Source organism: Rosa rugosa, chromosome 7, assembly GCF_958449725.1.
Source record: "Rosa rugosa chromosome 7, drRosRugo1.1, whole genome shotgun sequence".
NCBI lineage: Eukaryota > Viridiplantae > Streptophyta > Magnoliopsida > Rosales > Rosaceae > Rosa > Rosa rugosa.
In genome coordinates, this window is record NC_084826.1 from 33,657,400 (window position 1) to 33,668,741 (window position 11,342).

Here is an 11,342-nt window from a genome sequence, read left to right on the forward strand (position 1 = left end):
TAGGGTATGGTCTTATTTTCCTCTATCTTTTTGTTGTTGGCCACAACATAAGGCCCAACACAACCCAAAAAAAAAAATACAATAACCTAACTGGAGTCTCACTGCAATTTTCCCTTTTATTGTATCTTTTTTACCCATCCTAGTCTCACAATTTATGATATTGTTAAATGAATTATGTATATAATACCCAGACTCCTAGAAGATAATACAATTGTTTTGGATCCTTGATACTCCTTGACAACTTATTTTTAGGTATGAGCATGAGAAGCTACTATTTTGTTGGGCTCATATTGAAATAATTAGGGCTGTAACTCGGTCGGTTCGAATCGGTTATAGGTATTACCAACGTCAAAACCAAAGCTTTCGGTTTAAAAACTGAGCTACCAATTACCAATCAAAATTTTCGGTTTTTAATTATATCTACCAAATTCGGTATTTCAGTTTTCGGTAACAACTAATTCTTTATAATATAAATTAGAATTAACAAAACTAGGTTTTTGAATTTTACAGTCATAAACTTTGTATTCATCTACTAACTATAGCTTTATATGACATCAAGTATTATGTTTATTTCTTAATATACATATATGTGTATTGAAAACTGTAGTATATAAATCTAATATTTAGATAATCGGTAGATTTGGTATTTACCAAAACCAAACCAACTTTTTCAATAATTTTTTATTTCGGTTTTATCGGTCTCGGTTACCAAAAAGTCAGTTTACCAAACCTAAAACATCAGTTGGTATTCAGTCGGTTTGGTAATTACCAAACCAAGTGGCAGCCCTAAATAACTCACTATTGATAGGAGCGAAAAATGCGACGTTTATAATGTTTAAACTCTATATTTTGCTAAGTTATTTCCTTTATCTTGATCAATTTAACTTAGTTAGTGTTTTACAGGTAAAATGAAGTCTAAAGGTCCAAAAATGGCTAAGGAGAGCATAAACGGCATGAAAATGGAAAGAAATGAAGATTCTTGAAGGTTCTTGACGTTTCTACTTCAAACAAGGCGTGGAAGACATGTGGAGGCATGTGATGGCAAGGGAAATCGAATTAGACACAAGTTGTGCTTTAAAAGTCAAATCCATTACATATTTGGAAAACTGCCAGTACAGATCAGTCAACTTCAACGGAGTGTAAAAAATATCTCAGAGCTCAGAAAATTATGCTCTTTACATGGTTGGAAAGCTACGGATGTCTAGTTTCCAGAAATTTTTACAGCTCGTTGATATCTATTTTCTAGAAGAAGTTATGACCGTTTTAGTACACTGAGATCAAGTCTGCCGGAAATCTGTTTTGTGTCAAAGCAATTTTGCTTCTACATCATCTATCTTAGTTTGTTTTCAAACTTGGGTACCATTTGGAAAGAACATTCAGACTGTTATAGTATAAATGTATTATAGTATAATGACTATATCATGTAATAGGTACTTGAGTGTATAAACATAGGTATGAAGACTTGTGTGGCATAAAGCTTGTAGGGAGGCAACATGCATGACAATTATCATCATTGCAGCAGCCATTTGATGATCATGGTTACCAAATTGGTTTTCTCTTAGAGCATTCACGCTACAATGTATTCCTATAAATACCCTCTTTTGTGAGAAGAATATACACACATTGGCCATCATCCAATTTTCCATCTTCTTCCTCTCTCCATTTTCTTACCATAGAAGTTTTCATATCTTCAAGGAGCTTAGATATGTCATCCACCCTCCTAGCTGTGATCACCACCTTGTGCCGCCACCTTGGAGCTGCTTTGGATCTTTGGGACGTAATCAAGGGTTGTTCATTCCACCATTATCATCATATCTTCACGGTTATGTGTAATTGTAGATAGAGAATTCTGTTTTTATTTTCTTTGTGTAAACTGAAATTATGAGTTCATAATCTTATTTTTGGAACAATTTTGATGCTCTTTTCAATGTAATATTAGTTTATGTGTTCTTGATCTTTGTGTGCTTCATTTTTATGAAAAGATAATCTGATTTTGTTTTAAAGAAAACGTTTACATGTTTTTGTTCTTTGGTTCGAAACATAGAGTGATTACATGTAATTGGAGCTAGTAATTAGGTTTATGCTTTGTAATCCTAATTCAAATAAGTAGTAAATGCTTAGGACATAAGTCGAAATCAGATTGTTTATGACATGCTTTGTGTACTTGGATTTTCATAATTATTAACCAAACTTTCACATGAACTTAATAATTTGAAACTTGAGTTTGCATGATTGCTTTGATTGTGTGATACCTGTTTTCAAAATATATTGTTTAGGTGCTTATGCTTGATCAATTGTGTAAAGGGAAGTAAAATAAGAGACATTGTTTGCTTTTAACTTTGTTTCTTGGTTGATAACTTTTCATGGCATTAGTAAAGGATTAAGGATGCATATAACAAATTGATCTTGAATTGTGGTAGATGAATTGTTACCAAAAGTTTCTGTTCATGATTCCATTCATCTTCAACTTTTTGTTTTATTTTTGTTTTCTAAAATTTTCATTCCAAACCCCCAAAACCTTTCTTTGATTTCGTGATATGTGTTCTTGTATATAAGTTTCTGTTTTTAGTTTTTCGTACTTGTAAATATTTCAAATATAATTTGAAAATACCTTAAAAGAATTCGTGAACTTTGTTTAGTTTTTAGGTTTTTAGTTTCAGTTCATGTGTGTTTTTTTAGTTAGTTTTTTGTTAGAATTAGTTTTTATTTAGAATTTGTGTTTGTGCTTTATCTATTTGTATTTACTTATATTCCTGTTCTTTGTTTTTTTTTTTTTGTAAATAATACTTCTTATTGTTTTTTTTCTTTATTTGTTTATACAATTACAGGTGTACCCTCAATCCCCGGATAGAACGATCCCTATTTACCATATACTAACGATGACATTTTACAGGGTTAAATTGCGTGCTACTTTTACCTTGTCAACTATCTTATGTTAGTTTATTGTTTTTCCAATATGCCATTAGTTCTTTGTATGCCTTTTGTCTTTCCATCTAGTCCGTTTTACAATTTTTTTTTTTTTGAAACTTAGTTTTTCCATTTCATAGTAGTTTGCGAGCAATTCAGACATACTCAATGCTATTAAATGGGTTCTGCCATGTCTTTGTTATAGATTTTGCTTTCTCCATTTTTTGTTTTAGTATACTCACAAACAAGTATGGTTAACAGCTAAGCTAAACTAGTGTCCGGTTATTATGGTTTCTTGGAACTGAAATATTTATGTACCTTTTTAAATCATTTGATTAATTATCAGTAGTACTTGGGGCTGGGAGTCGGGACCCGAAAAACCGAAGATCCGAACCGAACCGAACCGAGCAAAAAAGCCCGATTCGGTTATGTTTTGATTTAGAAATTTTCAGTTCGGTTTAGAGCCTGACCCAAATATATTTTTTCGGTTCGGTCTCGGGCTTCACATATTTGGAGACCGAAAGCCAGATTTGGCCCGATTTTCCTTCATTTTGACGATCTCAGCCTCTGTCTCTCTCAACAACATCTCAGCCAGTCAACCCGTTCATGGCTTCATCTGCAAATCCAGCATTGCATCCCTTTCTTTAAGCATCTTCTCTGTTCTCTCTTATCCAATCTTATCCTCTTTAGCTTCTTCCTCATCAGTTATCGCACTCAGCTCCTCAGCCAAAGAAGCGTCCATCACCGCAATTTCGAAACCATCTCAGCCAATCAGCCCTTGTTCTTTCCCAATTTCTGAAAACCCAGCCCCATTATCAACAATTCAACCCCAGACCTGTTAGCAATTTTGTCTGAAAGCCTGAAACTCTAGACCTGTTAGCAACTCCAACTTTGGTCTCCGGCGGCGGCGGTACCCAATCGGCAGCAGAATAGTTAGATCTAGAGATCTGGGCACCTCTTCACCCAATTCTTGAGTCAACCCAGCCCAATCCTCATTCCTCCTAACCGAACCCCTCTTCACTCTCCCCTCCATCCAACGCGCCACCGACGAACTACATAATGGGGATTGAGGAGGAAGAAAAAAAAGAATATATATATATATATATATATATATATATATATATATATATATATGAATAGAATTGCAGAAGAAGAAGAATAAGAAGTGTCAAAGAAGACTAGAAAAGAAAGAGGGAGGAACAAAAAAAAAACAAGAAGAAGAAGAAGAATATGTGAATAGAAGTATAGAACTGCAGAAGAAGAAGAAGAAGAAAATGTCGAAGAAGACCAGAAAAGAAAGAGAGAGAGTAGAAAGAAAAAGAGGGTAGAGCCTTTTGTTTTGTTTTATTTCTACCGCTTAGGACAAACAAATATAAACGTCGAACGTAATGTTCCCATAGCGTCTCATGCTCCAGTGGTTGGGAGCAAGGATTTGGTGTAAGAGGTCGGGGGTTCGAACCTCGCCTCTTACCGAATTTTTGTATAATTTGCATATTGGGCCCGAAAAGCCCTAAGACCGAACCGGCCCGTTTGGGATCGGTTTCTGTCGGTTTCCATTTCAAAAAAGCCCTCGGTTTTACCAAATTTTGGGCCCAGCCCGAACCGAGCCCAGGCCTAGTAGTACTTATATTTCTGAATGCATTTTCATTTTTAAATTAGAACGTAAGTGGTGGATTTTTTTTTTAATTAATGATTTTTTTTTTTTAGAAATAGATAACTTCATTACTTATCCATGACCAGAAGGCACATACATCATAAGTTGTCTCATACCAAAAGTTCTAGATGACACAAGCCGCCAAACAAATGACAAGTACGTAACCCTCATTGTAAACAAATGTGCACAATTAGACAAGCGACAAACAAGAGAAAATCGCAATCTAGGGGAGATACATGACTTGAAGCAACTGAACAACAAGTAAGTTCGCCTAGAGACCTCAATTGGTGTACGAAAATACTAGTAGATTGCAAAGAACCTCCCACAAATGTAAGATCCAGCAAGTCACGAGATATGGTTTGTTGAAAACAAGTCCAAGCCACTAGTCCACTGTCCTGAGCCTGCACTTGAGTAAACCACCACATTCGAACTAAGGCCCAAACGACCCAAGCTCGATCCTCTCCTCCTCGCCCTTGAATATGACGGGAGACTACTTTCTCAGTGGTGGAACACCACCAAAATCCTGCAAAACAAAAGGGCAGATCGTTAATTCCTGGGTCCCAAACCAAGATCTTCCAGAGATCTCGTGAGTACCCCATCACACTAATCTGGACACCCAAGAACAAGGCACCCAGACTCAGTGCTTGACCAATCCCGTTGCTGTCGTCGATCTGCACCCACAACAGCCACAGTATCATGACCAAAGCAAGGCTCCGACTCCATTCAGCAATGACTCTGCTACCATTCCTATGCCTCCATCGAAGATCTTCCAATCCCTACAAGAAGGGAGACGCCGCTCGAACCCGATCTTAGGTCTCCTCCCCCAACCAAGGAGCCATCCCTGCCGGAAGCTGAGCCAATCCAAATAGAATACAATCCACCCTTCCCCGAAACGAGGAAAGGGCCGATCGACAGCCTGGTGCAATCGACTCGTATGTGGAGGTAGCAAAGGCCTCCTTGGAAGCCTCACCAAGGGAGTGGCGCTAGGGTTTGTCGAGGAGAGACTCTCGACTCTCATTCTTTTTGGATTAATGATTTATTCCTTATTATGTGTGAGAAACTCCAACAATGACCTTGAACTCTTGAAGAGGTATGATTTTAATACTCGAATCAAGTATTAAAATCATACCTCTTCCGCTTCCAAGATATACAGAAGCTTTAGATGGCCCTTCTCTTTTGAGTCGATGTTCAGCCCTCAAATGTGGGTATGACTCAATTGTCCTCTTAAGACCCCCTGAAGAAAATAAATATCGCACTGTCATAAGAAAAGCACCTAAATAAGAATTTGAAAATGCAAATGTCTAATGACAAAACATATTTTTATTACCTTAATATTCAGTGCACCATTAATAGAAAGAGAAGCTCAAAGCCACTTCATACAGATTTGCATCTCTAGTCAAATATTAAAAAATATTTATGGCTTTATTGCCCGTCTTAGAAGACATCTGAATATGCTATATAGACCAAACAAAGTATGATACATAGAAAACTATGATTCCTACACACAAGGGTTGGAAACTTCCATTGGTATGCAAAACCAGGGACAAAACTTTAGTTTTTCAGCACTCAAGTGTGGGTGTGACAATTGTCTTCTTAAAAGTTGATAGGTGCACAATCAAAGTGATATATGGTTGGGAGCTCCAGCAACTTAAGAGCTAAGTGAAATTTTATTGGTTAAGTTTTTTTCTTTATCAAAATGCAATTTCATTGAAATAACCAAAGAAGTTGATCACTCTTATTATGAAAATAGAATAGAACCTGAAGCGAAATGATGGGTGTGTAACCAATTCGATCCTGTGCTTTTGAAGATTTAAAAGATCTGGTGCAAGAGATAAGTCTAATTCTTGAAGGCGTCAATTGTGGAATCTTCATCCCATATGGGCCTAAAAGCTTATATGTCCACTCCACCACATGTGCAATTGGCATCATAACAGCTGTAGGGATTTTTATCCCTGGTTTGCAAACAACATTCATTTGGGGGGAAATAAAGCAAAATGAGCAATGAGAGAGAGAGAGAGAGAGAGAGAGAGAGAGAGAATTTGAAACCAGAAAATAGAGATTGTCGGTTTATTTTAAATCTTCGAAATGAAGTATTAAAAATAACCAATAGACTACACTACATGTTAAGGTGCTGAGGATGTAGAGTATAGTGATCACATAAAAGGTATGCTTAATTGAAAGGACTAAGAAAATGATGTACCTTTCATAGCCAAGACCTTCTAGAATAAGTGACATAAACTCCCAAAACTTGATAGGTTCCATATTGGTTATAAAATATGCCTGCACAAAAAGGCCTCCTTTTAGCTAAAAATACCAAAACTTGTCTTCATCTTGAATAAATAGACATCCAAAGTAAAGCATGACTTGGCCATGTTTTAATGAAAATGTAAGGAAACAAAATGTAAGCCATCTCAGTAGATAAGATGCACCATATTTTCAATTCCATTTTGACAATATCTATCTGCCTTCAGACACAAGCTTTAAGAAATTTATGTTACACAATTGTACCTGTCCTGCAGCTTTCTCTGCAACTGTCCCTTCAAATGCTAGAGCTCGCTCTGCACATATATGGGCATGAGCCACGTTTTCAACATACGTGAAATCATAAATGTTATTGCCATCCCCTATAATGAACTGATCATTTGAAAAAGAGCAGAAGAAACTGAGCATCAGATATTTTTGAAATTGACATTTCACATTGGTGTCATGGTGTGCGAATATGTTTGTGTGTTTTAAACTAAAATTTATAACCCCATAGTACCTTGGATTTCCCTGCCCTGGCGGTAACAACTAAAGACAGAATAAGTAACCTATCACCGGGTCCGAAAATGCTGCTAGGGTGTATGCAGTAGGTTAGAAGCCCTTTAGCACCGTTTGCCTTTAGTACCGACTCTTCTCCTTGCGCTTTAGTGGCCGAATAAGTATCATTGTGCTGAAACAAATACAGACAATCCAGAATCAAAGCTGTAAGGACACAAAATTCTTGCATTATTGAAATTCAATAGCAATAATTGTAGTTTGAAATTCAGCTTGTGCCTACCTTAGGTGGATACGGCAATGACTCATCCCCATCAATAATGCCATGAACCCCATCAAACACAACGCTAGGAGAGCTAGTGTATATGAGCCTCTTCACTTTCTGCTCAACACAAGCATCGATTACATTCTTAGTTCCTGCATAGCATAATTGAACATTAACATTATTAAACAGTCAAAAATCCAAATCAACAGAAGCAAAAAACTGCACATTCTAATTCTGGTTCAGTACCTTCAACATTGACCGAATGGTGGAGCTGGTAATTGCTGATCGACGAATTAGGTGCCGCCATATGGAACACAACCTCAGCACCTTGAAATGCTACACAGATTGAATGCAAAGCGCGCAAATTTACTCAATCATTAACTGTAAAAGTTTAATTTTACATAAAAAAAACCGCTAAATTTAGTAAGGAGGAAAGCATACTGACCTTGAAGAACTTGATCCTTGCAGCGGAGGTCAATGGAAATGTACTCGGCGCGGTCGGAGTGCAACGCATCGGCGAGGATTCCGTTGGACTCGGAAGGTTCGGCATCGATGGTGGGGCCGAGGTCGGCGATTCGGACTCTGAAGACGTTCTGGTGGATGAGCATGAGAACCAAATGGCGAGCAGCGAAGCCTCGGCCTCCGGTGACGACTCACCATCTCTCATCACCGGCCATCGGTGAAGTCTGAAACCAACAACGGATCTTTCAGTGAATGAGAGCGTCCGAAAGAGGAGGGAGAAGAGATGAACTAAGATACTATATCCTTGTTGAATCTGCTCCCAAAATTTACAGGAAAAAAAGGAAAAGAAATGAAGAAGGGTTTAGGGTTCATATTTGTATATCTTATTTTTCCAGCAGATTGTTATCTCTTCAAGCTGCTTAAGACATACACAATACCAAAGGCACTTTACAAATGTTTACGGAACGGCCATAATCTACTCAAGCTAGAATATAAAGTTGTACTTTCCCAAACTTATGTACCATAATCTATGACATTTATTTACATAAAAAATTAAAAAAAAATTACATAAAAGATTGTTAACGACATTACATAAAACATTTTCTTTTTTTGCCAGTATACTCATAATATGTAGATATAGCATTAATATAAATGCATTCAGTATTTCAGTAGCTTATCATGCTCAAGAGCTTATCCTCTGTCATAAAAGGTCAGTAGCTTCATGCTTATCATTTTATCAATTTACTGAGAATTGGGGGAATGAATTTGCAGTAGCTTATCAGTAGCTTCGTGCTTATCATTTTATCAATTCACTTTGAAGCTAATCATTTTTATCAATTTACTTAGGACTAACTTATCAGTAGCTTCATGCTTATCAAATGCTTCATGCTTCCTGCTTATCATTCCTCCATAGTACACGTTTACTAAATTTGCAGTATTAAGAGAAGATGAAATTAGGACAAAAACTCACAAGATGAAGAGATGAAATCCCCAACCAAACTGCTCGCCTCCAATTCCTTATTCCTTGAGTGGCTGTGGATGGGTCAAATTCATAGTCAATTGCAGGCAATTGAGGAAAAATCCATCAATTTCAAGAATCTGAGATGGAATTGTTCATACCTGCAGTTCAACCAAAGAACACGAAGTCATCAGCGTCGTCGCCGGAGAGGCCAACAGAGCGTCTGCCTGCTATGGTGTCTTTGAGATTTGTCATGGAAGCTGGGATGTAAAATTTCATGAAATTTCGAATGCTCAGGTCCGGTTTCTGCTTAATGACGTCAGCGGAGAAGCGAAACCGGGGAGGCTATTGGCGATAATGGAAAGACGACGCACTCGCCGCCCAGCTACGTGGTTCTTCGCGGCTGAGCTTATCAAGTCTATTCGAGTTCATCAATGGAAATCCTGCCCCGAACAAAGGGACTGAGGGAGTCGGAGAAACGGGAGGTCGAGCGGAGGATCTTTTTTATTTGGGCTGATGACATAAACCTATATTTAGTTTTGGCCCAAATTTCTTTTGGGCTATAGCCCAAGCTGTTACGTCTCTGTTCATGACTAACTTGCGAAATGAGATGCACTTGGAGTACATATTCTACGGCAGCATGAAAAAACACCAGCTCGGCTCTAGCCCAACTTTGATATCACACCTTTGATTTTTTTTTTTTTTTTTCTAAAAGGTGGTTCTAGTTGGATCTCTAAATTTGCTATTTTGACATCCCATACTTAGGCTTAGTTTGGGATTGCTGTGCTGTTAGAGGAAGCACTTCCGAACTTGCTGTGAGAAGAAGCAGCTGAGGTGCTTGGTAAGCTGTCTTTAAAAGTGCTGTGAGAACGAAAAACAATTTCTAGGTGTTTGGTAAGTTGTAGGGCAAAAGTGTTTTGACTGGGTATAATTACCAAAATGGTCATACATGCTAAGATATGCCACTAAAATACACAATTTTGTTTTTTGAATATGTAACCATACCGACTTGAAAAAAAATCTCATGTATTATCCTTGTACCCTTGCTGGACCAAATAAAAAAATTTACTTTAAAACCTTCAATATGCATATTATATCTTACTATTACACAAAATCAGTTTGAAATATTTGGATTAATTTCCCGATCATAGTTCAACAAAAACCATTACACAAAATATATAAAAGTCACTTGAAATTTGCAACTAAATGCTAAGTAGATGCATTCATTAGACTTTGTGCAAAAAGAAATGAAGCTTACATAAAAAGGAATGTTACATTAATTTCATACATCTCAGTAATGTTCAAAACTCACAAAACTAAAATACAAAAAGCTCATGTTTGAATATCTGGTATACTGAACTGTAAACTCTGAAGTACTTAGGTGATTGGAAAGCTTCTTTTCCTTCATCTTCACTAAATTCTGGTGATTTTGAGAAGTTGTGGGTTGCCCTGGCAATCTGATTCAAATTGAGATGTGCAGACCCAAGTCTAATGAGTTTTGGAGAGTTTGAATATCTAGGACTAGGTGGGTTTCAGTACCTGTAGATTTCTTCTTTCCCATCTGCTTTGTGTGATGGGAATGAGAAAAAAAAAAAAAAAAAAACAGCTCAAAACAAATATGCAATTCAGCTTAGAATTCAATGACCAATTTGTAATTGGAACTAGGCACCATAATATATCAGATTGCAGAAATTACAATTCAGCTTTACAATTACAATTGTAGAACTAGGCACCATAATTGGAACGGCTCCAGCTTTACCTTCCCCTAATTCAAATAAGCAAAGCAAACCGCAAAATATAAGGGGGTAACATTATACTATGTTTGGAAGATTAGATTGTAGAAGAGATTGGAATTACAATTCAGCAGAGAGATTGTCACACCCCGAATTTTGAATAAAGGAATTCAAATCTGAAATGCAATAACAAACAATCACAAGAAGACACTTAGAAAATTTTTCATTTAAATTAAGCAACTAAACAACTGAGCTCACAATGTAAATACCGACTCGTTCTTTAGAGTCACATATTACATTACCGAGAGTTTACAAATTAAACTGAACAACACTTCAATGAGTAATCACACTCACCAACTCACTACACAGCGGAAGACTACAATTATAAGCACCCTTCTACACCTATGCTACTGAACGTACACATCAGCTTTGACAACGATCACTCGATATTCTCACATGCACAATAAACCCTACACCATAGAATAGTGCACCGGGATTGCAAACAACAAACTCGATAAGCTTTTTAAGCCCGTATGAGTAAACTCAATTAAAGTGACTCACGTAACGCATGCTTATAATTTCTCAACTCGTGAGATGAATTAAAGC

At 37.0% G+C, this 11,342-nt stretch overlaps 1 protein-coding gene across 1 annotated transcript; it reads right to left on the minus strand.

Annotated features, from left to right (window-relative positions):
• Positions 1-5,164: 5,164 nt before the first annotated feature.
• LOC133723201 (3beta-hydroxysteroid-dehydrogenase/decarboxylase-like) lies at positions 5,165-8,369 on the minus strand. Its single transcript, XM_062150018.1, has 9 exons — positions 8,029-8,369; positions 7,830-7,919; positions 7,602-7,735; positions 7,323-7,493; positions 7,070-7,195; positions 6,762-6,841; positions 6,295-6,518; positions 5,691-5,795; positions 5,165-5,232 (listed from the first exon to the last, which is right to left on the minus strand). Exons 1-9 carry the CDS (start codon positions 8,189-8,191, stop codon positions 5,165-5,167), a joined length of 1,161 nt encoding a protein of 386 aa, XP_062006002.1. The 5' UTR covers positions 8,192-8,369.
• Between the last annotated feature and the right edge of the window lie 2,973 nt (positions 8,370-11,342).

Excerpts from the sequence above, each read along its gene's own strand:
- LOC133723201 (XM_062150018.1), bottom strand. The coding sequence starts at position 8,191 with ATGCTCATCCACCAGAACGTCTTCAGAGTCCGAATCGCCGACCTCGGC. Across the intron at positions 7,736-7,829 it reads CCATTCGGTCAATGTTGAAG|GAACTAAGAATGTAATCGAT; the intron begins GTACTGAACCAG and ends TATGCTATGCAG. Across the intron at positions 7,196-7,322 it reads CCAGGGCAGGGAAATCCAAG|TTCATTATAGGGGATGGCAA; the intron begins GTACTATGGGGT and ends TCAAATGATCAG.